The sequence below is a fragment of the Podarcis muralis genome, chromosome 10 (genome assembly GCF_964188315.1).
Source record: "Podarcis muralis chromosome 10, rPodMur119.hap1.1, whole genome shotgun sequence".
NCBI classification, from domain to species: Eukaryota; Metazoa; Chordata; class Lepidosauria; order Squamata; family Lacertidae; genus Podarcis; species Podarcis muralis.
Genome location: NC_135664.1, coordinates 31,242,893 through 31,260,546, shown reverse-complemented (window position 1 = coordinate 31,260,546; position 17,654 = coordinate 31,242,893). Strand labels below are relative to the sequence as shown.

At 50.6% G+C, this 17,654-nt stretch overlaps 1 protein-coding gene across 1 annotated transcript in view; it reads left to right on the top strand.

Moving 5' to 3' along the window:
• Window positions 1–14,092: 14,092 nt before the first annotated feature.
• The window catches only part of WIF1 (Wnt inhibitory factor 1), a 49,260-nt gene continuing 45,698 nt past the window's right edge, over window positions 14,093–17,654 (top strand). The window contains exons 1-2 of the mRNA XM_028746906.2: window positions 14,093–14,504; window positions 16,821–16,960. Of these exons, the coding sequence (XP_028602739.2) occupies window positions 14,336–14,504; window positions 16,821–16,960 (309 nt within the window). The 5' untranslated portion in view covers window positions 14,093–14,335. The remainder of the gene's footprint in view (window positions 14,505–16,820; window positions 16,961–17,654) is intronic.

The following is a 17,654-nucleotide window of genomic DNA, read 5'->3' as shown; positions in this document are numbered from 1 at the left end:
TGTTTGCTTTTTTCTAAGAGGGTGTCTGTCACAGTTATGGGAAGTTCTTGAATTGTATGTACCGTATATATACTAACCATGATCTCCAATGAGTTTGGCTAATGTCACCCAAATGGGAGGTGTCAAGAGGGAGGTGCTAGCAGCCTCAAGGAGACTTCAAGATCCGCAGAAAGTAGGGTGGGGAAATCTCAAGTAAAAAACCCTAAGGGAGCAAAGATTCTCCAGAACAGCAGACTCAGCACGCATGGAATGATGCTGACTCACTCTGTGTGTGCGTGCGTGCGTGTGTAATGGAGTAGCCTAAACAAAAGCACTGCACACAGCAGTGTTTTGCTGTAAGTCCCATTTCTAAAATAATTTACCTTTTTTATATATAAGACAAATTATGTGAAAATGCAGCTGGTGACATTTATTTGTTTATTTGTTTGCTGGCTTGCTTTTATATCCTACCTTTCTCTCCAACGAGCTTGAGGTGGCATACATGGTTCTCCCCCCCCCCCCCAATTTAAAACTCTGTGAGGTAGGTTAGACTAAGAGGCAGTGCCTGGCCCAAGGTCACCCAGTGAGCTTTGTAGTCAAGTGGGGATTATGAACCCTGGTCTCCCAGGTCCTAGTCAGACACTGTAGCCACTAAACCACACTGGCTCTCAACAGGCATTAAGTTCTTTGGCTTTGCAGCTAGACCAGACATGTGCATTTCATCCTTTCCTGGTGGCTGGGTGATCAACATTCCTTGACATACCACATCAATGGCTTAAGCAACAGTGTTTAGCCTTTTCATACCCCGTTATCCACATGCATTTGGAGACCGACTCCTTAATTTGTTTACCATATACTTCTGTGGCTGTCATGCTGCTGTTCTAAGCCACCTTAGGTCAAAGGGCAAGCAACCAGAGCATAGAGCAGCCTTCTCCAAGCCTTGGTCCCCAGATGCCTTTGGACTTCAACTTCCATCATCCTGACCATTAGCCATGCTACCGGAGTTGACAGGAGCTGTAGTTCACCTACACTTGGGCTCAAGGTTGGGTAAGGCTAGCCTAGAGAACCTCTGTCATTAGCAGGGCTACCACATGGGAAAGGACATTCAAGCCACTCGCCCAGCCTCTGGCAGCAACCACAACATCCATGTAAAGCAGTGGCACTGCAACCATAGCATAGGCAATCTGAGATGCGATGCCTACAGTGCCCCTCTTCATCACTTACATTCCTCCCAGCAGCTTGCAGACCACTTATAAAGGCCATCTCCAACTCCTCAAAAGATCCATCAACGGTGTCTCCGAAAAATTTTACACATCACTTGGGAAGACAGGAGAACGAACGCCAGTGTAGTGGAAGAAGCAAAGATCATCAGTGTCAAAAGCAATGATTCTTCAACATCAACTTTGTTGGACTGGTCATGTTGTTCAGATGGCTGATTAACATCTTCCAATGCAACTACTCTATTCCAAACTTAAAAATGGAAAGCGTAATGCCGGTGGTCAACAAAGAGGTTGGAAGACTCTCTCAAGGCAAATCTTAAAAAATATAGTATTAACACCAATAACTGGGAAACACTGGCCTGTGAGCGCTCCAATTGGAGAACAGCCTTTACCAAAGGTGTTGTGGGCTTTGAAGACGCTTGAACTCAGGATGAAAGGGAGAAAGGTGCTAAGAGGAAGGCACGCTTGGCAAACCCTCACCGTGAACAACTCCTGCCCGGAAAGCTATGTCCCCACTGTGGAAGGACGTGTGGATCCAGAACTGGCCTCCACAGTCACTTACGGACATACCGTTAAGACCATGTTCGTGGAAGACAAACTTACTCAGCTACAAGTGATCACCAAAGAAGAAGAAGACTCTCCTGCACTGGCACATAGCTGATGGAGGTGTGGGGGTTGAGCAAGTGAAAGGGAAGATCACTTTTGGGAGGCAGTGAGGATACCACAAGAGAGCCTACTGCAGAGGCTAAGCATATAAGAGAAGTCCTGATGGGTCAGAGCAGACGTCCATCTCAGCTCCACAGCATCCAGTCACTTGTGGAGATCCTTCTTAATTGTTGGCAACCAGATACTCTGTGGCAGATATACTGCCCTGGGCAGAGCAATCTAATAATAATAATAATAATAATAATAATAATAAATAAATAAATAAATAAATAAATAAATTTATTTATACCTCACCCATCTGGCTGGGTTTCCCCAGCCACTCTGGGCGGCTTCCAACAAAACACTAAAATACAACACTAAACTGCAGGAAGCCAGTGCAACTTATGCCAGGGCAATTTATGCCAGTGTAACTTACCCCTGTTTCAAACTCCTATCAGGAGTGTGGCTGCTGCCAGCTAATTCAGCCCCACCCAGCCTTTTGGAGGGAAAACAACCCTTTAAAATTGAGTTTGACTTACATCCGCCTTTTTGTAACTTCTACTGGGTTGCTAGGTCACATGACGCAGTGGAGCAGAGTTTGCAACAGGTGGATGTCTCTCTCTGCCCGACTGAGCTCAGACTCAGCCAGCGATCCAATCTATTCCAAACTCAGTTCATCCTGGCAGATCTGGGGCTTGGCTGGCTCCCTACATGTGGAAACCCCATTCCATTTAGCCATCATCATGGCATTTGATAACCCTGTCCAGAATACGGCTCTAACTTGAAGTTCCCAATAGCGTGTTTTTCAGAAACCCTTCCTCAGCCCAGGGTGACTTGCATTCTTTGCTTGTAGCCCTACACCGTAAACCCCAACACCCTGAAAAGAAGAGAAATGTTGAGCAGAGAGAGCAGTTGCAAAATACAAGCCAGAAATTCTCCACCCCAAGCTTGTTGAGAGAGAACAGAAGCCTCCTATGTCCACAGCAGCCGGCTCTCTTCTCTGCTTGGATGCCAGCCAAGTTGCTCCCTAGAGATCTGAAGACAGTTTGGGACTTGGGCTGAATGAAACCCCATCCCAAACCTTGCTTCAGAAACAGAAGGTTTTCCGTTCCGCTGCTGGAAATGGCTGTGCTTGAACAAAATAATATCTTCAAAGAGAAACGCCAGTGTGAAAAATGTGAAATTGCAACTCAGTCATCAGGTTCAGTTCTAGCAGCTATGATAATCGTTTCTTAATGGTAATTAACTTAGTGTTAAGGTATTGCATTACCACCAGTGATTACAATTGTGGATGGTCATTGTGCATAGATGTAAATTTTAATGTGTCACTTGACTGCATTGTTAGCATGAAAGCTGTCAACTGAGGATAACACTTTCTGTTCCTGATGAGTGGTTTCTTGCAACATGGTAAATTATTCTTTAAGATACCATGAGATCCTTGGTTGTTTTTGCTGCAACAGACTAACAGAGCTGGTGCAACAACCAATTTTCCTATACACTTACCATGCTTAGCTGTTTCCTCACCAGGGGGCACCAGTGTACCACCTTATGGTATAGTAGAGCAAGGTTTCCCAAATTTGGGTCTCCAGCTGTATTTGGACTACAATTCCCATCATTCCTGATGCTGGTCCTGCTAGGTAGAGATGGTGGAAGTTGTGGTCCAAAAACAGTTGGAGACCCTGCAGAGGACAAACACAGAAAGGACTCAGCTATACAGCTGCATATACTGTATAATGTTTTAAGTGAGTTTTAAGTGCATTATGCAAATGTGACACTAGATGGCGATGGTGAGCTGATGGCAGATTCAATATATTTTTCAAAACTTTTTTTTTTCAAAAAAGGATTTTACAAGTCAGCCATTGCAACCGATGCTGTTAGTTTGTCCCTGAATCTTAGGAACCTTATGTTGTTTGCACGGACCCATTAAAAATCAACATGATGAGTGAACTGAATTATCAGGCCCAGTCAAGGAAATGATAACAGCAGTGTTTCTCATTTCTCTATCCACTTCTAACTGGTCATGATGCCTAGCAAGCAAAGCCTCAAAGTTTTGAAGGACAGCAGACATCGGTGAACCAAGAAACTAAATTCAATCTCCTTTCCCACCTTTTTCGTTTTCATTTTTCCCCTCAGAGGCGGCATAGTTTCTCAAGGCCTTTTTAGTTGCTCCAGGGAAAGCAGAGGGCCTCTGTTTGGCCTAGCCCAGAAGGCAAACCAGGGTTCGGACAACCCAGGGGGAAGGAAGGAGTCAATCCAGAAAAAGCTTGGGGGTTTAAGGAGAACATTTTATTTGTTAGATTTCCAGACTGCTCTTCCACAAAAAGAGTTCAGAGTGAAATATGTAGGCTTCTCCCATTTTTATCCTAACAATGACCCTGTCAGATAGGTTAGGCTGAGAGGATAGGGCTGGTCCAAGGCCACCCAAAGTGAGCTACACAGCTAAGCAAGGGATTGAAACCCAAGTCACAAGTCCAGTGCACTCGAGGCACTTCACTTGTGGATGCTGACAGGGAAAACACTCGCTGACACCCACATCTGGAGTGCAGCTGCGATCCCTATAGGCAGCTGCTTGTAGAAATCATATGTCGGCTACATGGGAAGCTCAAGTGCAGTAGCAACCTTTTTTTTTTAAACAGCTGAAACGGAGAAGACCTTTTTTTTATTTTACTACTTTATAATGTATGTCCCCCTTCTCAGTCTCTGTTTCCAAGTGGCTGACATCATAATTGGAACAACGCACAATTGCACTGTTTTCTCCTGCGCCTGGTGTTTGGTCTTCAGAAACAAACGTAGAGACTAGAACACATTTTACAACATCGTTAAAAAACAATGGCAGCAGGCAAGAAATACGACCAATCTGAATTAAGCTCCGATCAAAGCTTGGGCAAGTTGCTGTGTCTTAGCAACAAAAAGTATTTGAAGAAGGAATGCGATGAGGGGATAGAGGTTGGGTTGCCAGCGTGGCGCAGTAACACCTTTGAGGGCCTCCTCTGGTGTCTACTAGCCCTCTGAACTCACCCATCCAGATAACTGCCCTGTTTATCATAAAATGGTGAGAGAGATTGTCTCCCCACCTACCATACTTTCAGATGTACATGAGGTTGAAGGAGGAAACCAGATTTGTGGTGATACGTTTTGATTGGGCAACGCTGACAGCAACAATAGCAGGTGGAAAACTCTCCAAGCATGTGACGTTTTGAAACCTAGGTGACTCTCAGTCTAACCTACCTCACAGGGCTGTTGTAAAGACAGAAAACCGTAGGACATAGGATTTCTGAAAACAACAAAGAGTGCTTTGCCACTTCAAAGGCTTACAGATTTGTTAGCCTATATCAGGGGTCAGCAAACTTTTTCAGCAGGGGGCCAGTCCACTGTCCCTCACACCTTGTGGGGGGCCGGACTATATTGGGGGGGGGGGAATGTACGAATTCCTATGCCCCACAAATAACCCAGAGATGCATTTTAAATAAAAGCACACATTCTACTCATGTAAAAATACGCTGATTCCTGGAGAGTCCGCAGGCCGGATTTAGAAGGCAATTGAGCAAGTTCTTGCCCCCAGGCCTTAATTTGCCTACCCATGGCCTATATGAACCTTCTTAGACCATTAGATCTTAATGAAGGCATTCTCTGGATTCCTGCTTTGAAGGATGCTTGGGGAATAATAACAAAGGATCCACTCATAGAATCACAGAGTTAGAAAGGACCACACAGGCATCTAGTCCAACCCCCCTGCAATGCAGAAATATTTTGCCCAACATCATGCTTGAGCCCATGCCCCTGAGATTAAGAGTTTCGGGCTCTGGTGACTGAACTGTTCCAGGATGTGGCCTTTGCAATTGTGGCTCCCCATTTGTGGAGCGAGACAGCTTCACCTGGCGCCTTTGGTTATGTCTTTTGAGTGGCAGGTTAAAAAAAAAAGTCCCCCCCCCCCACTCCAAGCTTTTGATTGACTACAACAATGATGTTTCCTATTGGTTGTGCTGGGAGCAGGGAGTGGGTGGCACTGTGGTCTAAACCACTGAGCCTCTTGGCAGTGGCAGAGCTTTAGTGGCGGAGAGCAGGTTGGGGCGAGGCTGGCGTGCTTCCCGGGGGCGTGGCGCGCCACCAGCTGTGGATATTTCACCCCTCCCATTGCAAGAATCTACTGACAATGTTTCCAGAAAGGAGGGGGCGGAATCTGCTCATCGCTTCTTCCGCTCCAGCCTGACTCAAAAAGAGTCTGAGTGTTATCTGTGTAGAGATAAGATGACTGCTTAAACAACTGTAACACTCATGCAGTCCGGTAGCCTCTGATAGTTTTTAGTTATAATAGTAATAATACTAATTAATAATTTATTATTTATACCCCGCCCATCTGGCTGGGCCTCCCCAGCCACTCTGGGCGGCTTCCATAGAAACCAAAAATACACTAAAATATCACACGTTAAAAGCTTCCCTGAACAGGGCTGCCTTAAGATGTCTTCTGAATGTCAGGTAGTTGTTGATCGGTTTGACATCTGCTGGAAGGGCGTTCCACAGGGCGGGCGCCACTACCGAGAAGGCCCTCTGCCTGGTTCCCTGTAGCTTTGCTTCTCGCAATGAGGGAACCGCCAGAAGGCCCTCGGCGCTGGACCTCAGTGTCCGGGCAGAACGATGGGGGAGGAGACGCTCCTTCAGGTATACTGGACCGAGGCCATTTAGGGCTTTAAAGGTCAGCACCAACACTTTGAATTGTGCTCGGAAACGTACTGGGAGCCAATGTAGGTCTTTCAAGACCGGTGTTATATGGTCTCGGCGGCCACTCCCAGTCACCAGTCTAGCTGCCGCATTCTGGATTAGTTGTAGTTTCCGGGTCACCTTCAAAGGTAGCCCCACGTAGAGCACATTGCAGTAGTCCAGCGGGAGATGACTAGAGCATGCACCACTCTGGCGAGACGGTCCGCGGGCAGATAGGGTCTCAGCCTGCATACCAGATGGAGCTGGTAGACAGCTGCCCTGGATACAGAATCAACCTGTGCCTCCATGTTAGTTTATTTTAGTTTTGCAGTAGTTGTAAAAGAATAAAGTTATGCTTCAGAGCCATCGTTTGTGTAGTTCATACTCTGCTGTGCTCCGCTGACTTTGGAACTGAGTTTGGTGCTCACAGCTCAAAGTTGTGAGTCCATTGCGCTTAGACCTGGTTCCCTGCTGTGGAAGGTCTCTGGAAGTGCTTTCCCAGCTCGCCTGGCCCAGTTGGGGCTGAAGAGGTTGAGCCCAGTTGTTGGCAGCGGCTCAAAGGCAAAGCTGACACCTGCAGGGGTGTGGTGGCAGGGTGCGCGTCCTGGGGGTGGGGCACGCCACCTGCAGGGGTGTGGCGCCCAGCGTGGGCAGGGGGGCAGCTGTGATGGCACCCCACTGGGATTGCGCTGCCAGAAGCGGTGTGCTCCCCCCCCACTCTTCTTCCTCCGCCAGTGCCTCTTGGGCTTGCTGATCAGAAGGTTGGTGGTTCGAACCCCTGCAACGGGGTGAGCTCCCATTGCTCTGGCCCAGCTCCTGCCAACATAGCAGTTCAAAAGCACACCAGTGCAAGTAGATAAATAGGTACCACTGTGGCGGGAAGGTAAATGGTGTTTCCGTGCGCTCTGGTTTCCGTCACAGTGTCCCATTGTGCCAGAAATGGTTTATTCATGCTGGCCACATGACCTAGAAAGCTGTCTGTGGACAAACACTGGCTCTGTGATGGCCTGGGAATCTGATTCAGAGGCTGAACCAGAGGAATTCCAGCCTGCACAGGAGTCCCCGCCTCCAGGGCCGGCTGAGCCAGGGCAGGGGCTTGAATCTGAAGGGCCTGCACCTGTGCCGGATCCTCAGGAGCAGACACCAGATGAATCCACTCTGGCTCCGGGAGTGATTGAGGACCCATTGCCTACAGGTGCTCCTCTCCCAGCTCTGTCAGGAGAAGGTGAGGCTGCCTTTGGGTCCAGTAACCCTCCAGCCTCTCCTGAGCTGCAGAGGCTCAGGGCAGAGAGGTGGAGGGAACTACCGTATTTTTCGCACCATAGGACGCACTTTTTCCCTCCTAAAAAGCAAGGGAAAATGTGTGTGCGTCCTATGGAGCGAATGCAGGCTTTCGCTGAAGCCTGGAGAGTGAGAGGGGTCGGTGCGCACGGACCCCTCTCGCTCTCCAGGCTTCAGGAAGCTATCCGCTAGCCGTGGGAGACCCAGTTAGCGGAGACCTTGCCGGCACCCAGAAGCTTGGGGCGCGCTGAGCTCTGCACGCCCCAAGCTTCGGGATTAGCGCTCCGCTAGCCGTGTCTAGGCTGCGGATAGCAGCCTGCTTCCCCGAGCGTCGGGCACCCTGAAAGCAGAGCGCCCGGCGCTTCGGGAACACACCCGCAGCGTGGAGAGCCTTGCAGGAGTTCCCCGCAAGGCTCCCCACGCTGCGGATAGCAGCCTGCTTCCCGGAGCGTCGGGCGCCCTGAAAGCAGAGCGCCCGCGCTTCGGGAACACACCCGCAGCGTGGAGAGCCTTGCAGGAGTTCCCCGCAAGGCTCCCCACGCTGCGGATAGCAGCCTGCTTCCCGGAGCGTCGGGCGCCCTGAAAGCAGAGCGCCCGCGCTTCGGGAACACACCCGCAGCGTGGAGAGCCTTGCAGGAGTTCCCCGCAAGGCTCCCCACGCTGCGGATAGCAGCCTGCTTCCCGGAGCGTCGGGCGCCCTGAAAGCAGAGCGCCCGCGCTTCGGGAACACACCCACAGCGTGGAGCGCCTTGCAGGAGTTCCCCGCAAGGCTCCCCACACTGCGGATAGCAGCCTGCCGCCCGGCGCAAGCGGCGCCCTGAAGCAGAGCGCCCCTCGCACCAGGCATACATCCGCAGCGTGGAGAGCCCTGCAGCAGTTCCCCGCAAGGCTCCCCAAGCTGCGGACAGCAGCCTGCTTCCCGGAGCGTCGGGCGCCCTGAAATCAGAGCGCCCGCGCTTCGGGAACACACCCGCAGCGTGGAGAGCCTTGCAGGAGTTCCCCGCAAGGCTCCCCACGCTGCGGATAGCAGCCTGCTTCCCGGAGCGTCGGGCGCCCTGAAAGCAGAGCGCCCGCGCTTCGGGAACACACCCACAGCGTGGAGCGCCTTGCAGGAGTTCCCCGCAAGGCTCCCCACGCTGCGGATAGCAGCCTGCCGCCCGGCGCAAGGGGCGCCCTGAAGCAGAGCGCCCCTCGCACCAGGCATACATCCGCAGCGTGGAGAGCCCTGCAGCAGTTCCCCGCAAGGCTCCCCAAGCTGCGGACAGCAGCCTGCTTCCCGGAGCGTCGGGCGCCCTGAAATCAGAGCGCCCGGCGCTTCGGGAACACATCCGCTGCGTGGAGAGCCTTGCAGGAGTTCCCCGCAAGGCTCCCCACGCTGCGGATAGCAGCCTGCCGCCAGGCGCGAGAGACGCCCTGAAGTAGAGCGCCCCTCGCGCCAGGCATACATCCGCAGCGTGGGGAGCCCTGCAGCAGTTCCCCGCAAGGCTCCCCAAGCTGCGGACAGCAGCCTGCTTCCCGGAGCGTCGGGCGCCCTGAAATCAGAGCGCCCGGCGCTTCGGGAACACATCCGCTGCGTGGAGAGCCTTGCAGGAGTTCCCCGCAAGGCTCCCCACGCTGCGGATAGCAGCCTGCCGCCAGGCGCGAGGGGCGCCCTGAAGTAGAGCGCCCCTCGCGCCAGGCATACATCCGCAGCGTGGGGAGCCCTGCAGCAGTTCCCCGCAAGGCTCCCCAAGCTGCGGATAGCAGCCTGCCGCCCGGCGGGTGGGGCGCCCTGAAGCAGAGCGCCCCACGCGCTAGGCAGACATCAGCCAGCCCCACAAGCTCGGGGGACAGCAGGGAGGCGCAGCGCCACTATCCCGCTGTTCCTCGACCTGGTTCGGTTTCCCTGACCTGCTTTTGGGGGGGAAATAAAGGGAAATTTTTTTTCCTTTATTTCTCCCCCAAAAAACTAGGTGCGTCCTATGGTCCGGTGCGTCCAATCGTGCGAAAAATACGGTAAGTTCTATCAGGAGGAGTGCTTGCCTTAAGGCCAGGAGAGGTGAGTCACCTGTGGGCCAGGACCGCCTTAGGCCCCAGAGGAGATAAAGGCCAGTCAGCCCAGTCCCAGGTTGTGGGAGCAACATTGCTGGAAACCTGTTCCTGCCAGCACCCTGACCTGCTCTTCTGGAGTTCCTGACCACGCCCGGCTCCTTGCCTTGGACCTCGCTTCGCCCCTGACAGACAACCTCCAGACCCTTGACCCAGGACCGGACTCAGACCCCGCTGCACAGTAACCCCCCCCCCCCCCGAGACCAGCACAGTTTGCTCCCTCAGCCTGAAAGTGAGATGAGTGCTGCACTCCATAGTTGCCTTTGACTAGACTTAACCATCTAGGAGTCCTTTACTACCCTTTTTTTGCTGGGATTGGGGGCTGCTTCGTGTGTGTGTGTGTGTGTGTGTGTGTGTGTGTGTGTGTAATGAATTGCATGTGTTTTGGCGTACATATGTTTTATATCAATATGCTTTTATTATATATTTTTACTCATGCTTATTCTCTTACATATGATGAAGGTAATTCAGAAAACCTTTTGTGCAGCAAGCAGCTGACAAGTTCATTCATAGATAAAGAAATTAAAACCAACAAATAATAGGTTTTAAGATGCCAGAAGACTCTGGCTGGACCTAGACACATCAAAGAAGTGTTTCAGTTCAAAGCATTGTAAATTTAAACAGGGAAAACAAGTAGAGAAAAATGAGACTCTACATCTCCATCTGGTGGCACAAAGTTGTATCTCACATACAATGCATATAAATCGCTTTCTCTTTACCAGTCTAGCTGGTCTCTCTGTTGTTTTTCTTGCAGAACACCAGCGTGACTACACAGTAGCACTTCATTGCGGGCGTATGTGCAAAATAAATTTTGGGGCAGCACCCCCCGTTTAGTTTGACTGTCCACAAGTATCTAATTACATGCCTTTTCACTTATGATTTATATAGATTTTCAGCAGCTGTGTTATATGCCTGGGCATTAGGAGATGTTAAGAATGTTGCGGTGCGGGACAGTAATAATATATTCTTCACATGCAGTTGACAGATACTTTATCGCTACAGTAACAGATTTATTATAACTTTAAATTTTGTTACATGAAATGTTGCATCGCTTCTCCTAGGAAAAGGTAACAGGTGCTCTCGAAACGAAAAATACTTAAAAGCTGATGTGGCGTTATTGCAAGGGACACATATTTTAGTGGATGATTAAGACAGAATATGTAGACACTGAGCAAGGGAAATATTATAGTAGTCCTAAGAATTCTAGGGGTGTGGCTGTACTTGTTCATAAAAATGCTTCCCTTTCAATGCTACAAACTGTAGCTTGGTCAGACGAGACTTTCCTTACAAACAAGAGTGATTTTCAATCTAGACCAGCATCTTATGCTAAAAAGAAAACCCCATGGTTAGATGTTTAAAAGTCTGCAGCATTCTTAAGGTGGGCGGGGAGGAAATGCAAGATATCTACTGATGAGTAACATAGTCACGGAACAGCTTTATTTTATCGTGGCTGAGACTCAATAGGTGCGCAAGATTGTAGTAATTGTCTTCAGAATGTGTTATTAGGAATATAAACCACTAGAGGGCCACGTTACACCAACAGCAGTTAAGCATGCATAAACGCCTGTTAAATAATGGCATGTACCGGAGCATCCATTTGTCAACTACTTAATGTATGCGAAAAATCAAGGTCGGTATCCAGCTAAGGATTCCCCTTAGCGCAAATCCTTAGGGCTGTGCAATGGGATTCGTCTTTCTGCTTTCTGCGCCTCCTTAAAATCTGTTCTGGGGTTCCAGCCCTCCAGGACAGACTTAGGAGAGTTGATGGAGGGGAAGCCCAAACTGCTTGCGCTCGCAGACCACCTGAAAATCTGGACGATGCAGTGACAAACTCTCCCTCCAAGCCTAGGGGCAATCCACAGCCCCAGTGACTGCCGGAATGGCCCTGATGATTGACACCTGTCACGAGCGGCTTTAAACTTCATCGTGGGAGCTCCAGCTCCCTGTTGCGTCCGCGCGGTGTCCCTCTCCCCTTCCAAACTGCCGGGTGGTGGAGAAGATGTGATACTCCGGACCCGACCCATTGAAATAAAAGGAATTCACCTAAGGGCATGGATTTTAACGGGTCTGCGTCTCCGAGTACGACTTACTTAGAGAAGCCTGCAAGCACGTGTTGCGGGAGGAGGAGGGGCGGAAGGACGGTGTCTTTACGTTGTGGCCCGAGGAAACTTTATTATGATAATATTTATCCAGGGGCACAATGGCTCAGTACATCTGGCTGTGAACCCCAGAAGGTTGGTGGTTCGAACCCACCCAGGGATTGCTGTGGGACACTAGATGGCCCTTGAGGTCCCTACAATTATACAGACCCTCCAAGTGTCCCTATTTCCCAGGGACAGTCCTGGATTTACAGAAGCCCTCCCGGTTTCTGATTTGATCCTGGAACATGGGCATGGCCAGAATTTTTGTTGGGGGAGGGGACAGGCTTTGGGGGGGCAGAACATCTGATTTGTATTGATTTAGGGGGGCAGTTGCCCCCCTGCCCTCCCCAGCTACGCCCATGCCCCAGATATGTCCCATTTTTCCTTAGGACGTCCCTATTTTCATCGGAGAAATTTTGGAGGGCGTGGAGTTAACAGACCAGACCCTATAGCCATCTGAAGGCATACGGGCGTTTTGGGGTTTTTTAATGTTTAATATTGTGTTTTTTAATCTGTTGGAGGCCACCCAGAGAGGCAGGGGTGAGCAAAGTTTTTCAGCAGGGGGCTGGTCCACTGACCCTGAGACCTTGTGGGGGGCAGGACTATATTTTGGGGGGAGAAAGAACAAATTCCTATGCCCCACAAATAACCAGAGATGTACTTTAAAAAAATGGACACATTCTACTCATGTAAAAGCACGCTGATTCCCGGACCGTCAGCTGGCCAGATTTAGAAGGCAGGATCTGGCCCCCTGGGCTGTAGTTTGCCTACCCATGGGCTGGGGCAACTCAGTCAGATGGGTGGGGTGTAAATAGTAAAAATGATGATGATGGAATTGTTGTTTAGTCGTCTTAGTCCTGTTCGACTCTCCGTGACCCTATGAACCAGAGCATGCCTTGGAAACTCTCACTTTCTTTCTCAAAGCTGTCCGTGGAGTTTTCTTGGCAAAATACTGGAGTGGTTTGCCAGTTCCTTCTCCAGGTGGATCACATTGAGTCTAAACTCTCGGCTATGACCTGTCCATCTTGGGTGGCCCTGCACGGCATAACTCATAGCTTCTTGGAGTGATTCAAGCCCCTTCGCCTCCATAAGGCAGTGATCCACGAAGGGGGGGGGTGATAGAATTTGTTGTTGTTTAGTCGTTTAGTTGTGTCCGACTCTTCGTGACCCCATGGACCAGAGCACGCCAGGCACTCCTGTCTTCCACTGCCTCCCGCAGTTTGGTCAAACTCATGCTGGTAGCTTTGAGAACACTGTCCAACCATCTTGTCCTCTGTCGTCCCCTTCTCCTTGTGCCCTCCATCTTTCCCAACATCAGGGTCTTTTCCAGGGAGTCTTCTCTTCTCATGAGGTGGCCAAAGTATTGGAGCCTCAGCATCAGGATCTTTCCATCCAGTGAGCACTCAGGGCTGATTTCCTTCAGAATGGAGAGGTTTGATCTTCTTGCAGTCCATGGGACTCTCAAGAGTCTCCTCCAGCACCATAATTCAAAAGCATCAATTCTTCGGCGATCAGCCTCCTTTATGGTCCAGCTCTCACTTCCATACATCACTACTGGGAAAACCATGGCTTTAACTATACGGACCTTTGTTGGCAAGGTGATGTCTCTGCTTTTTAAGATGCTGTCTAGGTTTGCCATTGCTTTCCTCCCAAGAAGCAGGCGTCTTTTAATTTCGTGACTGCTGTCACCATCTGCAGTGATCATGGAGCCCAAGAAAGTAAAATCTCTCAGTGCCTCCATTTCTTCCCCTTCTATTTGCCAGGAGGTGATGGGACCAGTGGCCATGATCTTAGGGGTTTTTTTATGTTGAGCTTCAGACCACATTTTGCGCTCTCCTCTTTCACCCTCCTTAAAAGGTTCTTTAATTCCTCCTCACTTTGGCATAGGATGCCCCTATTTTCCTGTTGGAGGGGCTCGTTCTATAATTCTATAGCTCGCCCTGGCCAGTGTCGCTTCTCCGTCCTCGGTGCCACGGCGCCCCCTGGCGGAGCTGAGCGGCACCGCTCCCTTCCCCCCTCCCCGCACTTGGCTCTCCTTCTCTCCCCCACAAGGGCACGTCCCCCTCTCGGAAGAGTCCCGCTCACAACTGCGGCGCCTGCCAAGAGGCAAACCCACCTCGGTCAGCAGCAGCAGCAGCAGCAGCAGGCGAAAGCAAGCAAGCAAGCAAGCAAGCAAGCAAGCAAGCAGCCCGCCTCGGCGCTGGGAGAAGCGTGCGTTGTAAGGAGAAGGACAGAGCGAGCAGCGCGCCAGCAGCTCTCCGAAGCAGGACTTTGCCCGTCCGCATGGCCGGGGGAAGGAGGGGAAGCGGCGGCGGCGGCGGCGGCGGCGCCTTGTGCTGGGCGCTCTGGCTGTGGCTGTGCCTGGGGAGCCCGCCGCCTGCGCGCGCCGCCCCGCGCCAGGAGGACACGCTCTACCTGTGGATCGAGGCGCACCAAGCCCGCGTGCTCATAGGTAAGGCGCCCGGCGGGAGGAGCCCCGCGCCCACGCGGATTGCGGGGAGGGTGGGGGGCAAAACCAGCCACGGGGTCCCGTCCCCCCCACGCAACAGTTTTGTGGCAACTGAAAAGACATCAGGTGGTTGTTGTGGCTGGGGAAACCCAGCCAGATGGGCGGGGGATAAATAATAAATTATTATTATTGTTGTTGCTGCTGCTGCTGTTTGGCAATCGGGTTCGTTAGCAGCACCAATAAAGTCATGGGGTTTTTCATGGGGGGAAAGTTAAATGAGAGCCTGGGGGTGGCATTAGGGTGCCAGGACGTGGTATGCGAGGAGGAGCGAAGCGTGAGATTCTTCGTCTCAGGGTGGTGGGTTTCAAGCCCCGCGTTGAGCAAAAAAAAAAAAGTTTTTCCTTCGTTGCAGCGGAGTTTTTCCTGCGTTGCAGCGGGGTCAGACTAGATGACCCGGTGGGGTCTCTTCCCACTCTCTCGTTCTATGACCTCGCCATAAACACCCCCCAGTCTGGAAGCTGCGAAAGTTTGCTTGATCGGATGCCGGTTTCGTCCATTCACATGAACGCCAAACGCAGGCATGGACGTAGCCGGGATTTATGTTTGGGGGGACGGACGGACGGACACCCACCTGCCACCATCCTCTGCGTGGCTCCGTCTAGCAGATTCAGAATGAATGGCCTCCACAACAGTTGTTTTGAATTACTTTCTTTTGACTGCAAGTGCTCAGGGAAAAAATTGTCGACCTCTTTCTGCAATTTCTGCTTTAATAATTATTTTTATTTATTTGCTTGGTTTAGGGGAGTGCAGCCGTCCCCCTGCCTGCCCCCTCCCCGCCACGCCCCTGGTGCGGAGGCTGCGAGGAGGAGCGTTGGTCTTGCAGTTCCATCAGTGGAGCGTGAGACTCTTAATCCCAGGGTTGTGGGTTCGAATCCCGCATTGGGCAAAAGCTTCCTGCATTGCAGGGGGCTAGATGACCCTGGGGGTGGTTCCTTCCATCTCCACCATTCTGTGATCTCACCATAAACACTCTCATCTGGAAGCGTCGTAAGCCTGCCTAATTTGATGCCAGCTTCATCTGTTCACATTAAAGCTGGACATAGGTCTGTCCAGTGCCACTTGCCGTCCAAGTCTGTTTGCAGAGCGATCCTATGCTCAGTTTACTTGGAAGCAAGGCAGTGCTGGAACGATGAAGGAGAAAGTGAGTGGGGGACCTTAATGAAACCTGTCAGTCCCCTTTTGATTCACCCGCCCACCTCCAAAGTTTAGCCCAAACTGTCTCTCCTAAACAAAGTTCTGAAAATGAAGCTAAGGCAGCCATCACAAATAATAATAATAATAATAATAATAATTAATTTATTTATACCCCGCCCATCTGGCTGAGTTTCCCCAGCCACTCTGGGCAGCTCCCAATCAAGTGTTAAAAACAATGCAGCATTAAATATTAAAAACTTCCCTAAACAGGGCTGCCTTCAGATGTCTTTTAAAGAGAAGATAGCTGCTTATTTCCTTCACATCTGAAGGGAGGGCGTTCCACAGGGCGGGTGCCACTACCGAGAAGGCCCTCTGTCTGGTTCTAAGGGGGCTAAATTGCCTTCTGCCCGTCTGGTAGTTCTGATTAATTTCCACTGTATTAAGTGGGATTTACTCCCCCATAAATGTGCATAGGATGTTGACCTTCAGTTTGAATGGATTAGCATTAAGGACTTGGGGGGGGGGGAGAGAAGAAACAGCCCATGAGCTTGTGCCGAATTCTTTAAATGTTCCAGTTCTTATATGTGCCCTGAAAAAAAAGGGAAGGGGCGGAAGAGGGAGAAATCTCAGGGCCTCTTCATCTGTGCCACATTTTCTGCACGGTAAAGCACTTCTGTGCAGCTCAAGGAGAAACGGGGGGGGGGGGAGAGCAACTAGATCATGTGCGATGATTGCAGCAGTGCATCTCCCCCCCCCCCCCCCGCACCAAAAGCAGCCCCATGCTTTCACAATCAAAGCCACATGTACGCATTGTCACGGTGCTCCCACTCACATGGACCTGTTGCAGAGCGCCAGTGTGCTGTGGCCAATTGCGGCTTCCTTGCCTGTGTACGCGAAGATATGTGTGCATCCGTTGTCACGCATGGCGATCTGCATAAGGTTTGCCGCCTTTTCCCTCCACGGAAGTGCTTTCCGTGTAGGAAATTTCAGAAGCGCCCCCCCCTCCCCACAGGAGTCTCGCTTGCCTGTCTGCGAAAGCTTCAGCGGAAAAAAAAACATTTGCTTTTCATCCTCCATTACGATTAATCTCCCACCTGTTTTGAGTTAATTGGTTTTGCTTTACAGGCTTTGAAGAGGATATTCTTATTGTTTCTGAGGGGAAGATGGCCCCCTTCACCCACGATTTCAGGAAAGCCCAGCAAAGGATGCCTGCCATCCCAGTCAATATCCACTCTATGAATTTCACCTGGCAAGCAACTGGAAGGGTAAGTAGAGTCTGGGATTGGGAAAAGTTGGCAAAGAGGAGCGCAACTTCTGACCGGTGAGGGGAGAAGAGCTGCATGTTTAACTGGAGCAAATATTTAGTTTATGAAAATATTCGCGGAAAATATTTCAGTGATGTGCCAAAAAGTCACTACAAAGTGGTTCCTTGAATCACCTGTCATAAGAAATATTAATAAATCACATCTATGACACGCACAAGTATACAGTGTTCTCTCTCTCTCTTCCTCTCCATCTTCTATGAAACTTTGTTCCTAAAGTGGAAAATAGCTCACAATCTCATTCAGAAACTATCAGGTGTATATGGAAAGGTGCTGAAAACATGACACACACGCACACAACTAGAATGTTTAAAAGGCAAAATACTCAGCAGCCCAGAGCTTTGTAAGATAGCTGATCTTATGCTTTATATAACACTCCATTCTTGGAAGCATTTAACAATTACATTTGCCATTCATAAGGTGCTTTTCCAGTGCACAAGACCCTTCATGTTGTTGTTGTTTAGTCGTTTAGTCATGTCCGACTCTTCGTGACCCCATGGACCAGAGAACGCCAGGCACTCCTGTCTTCCACTGCCTCTCGCAGTTTGGTCAAACTCATGCTGGTAGCTTTGAGAACACTGCCCAACCATCTCGTCCTCTGTCATCCCCTTCTCCGTGTGCCCTCCATCTTTCCCAA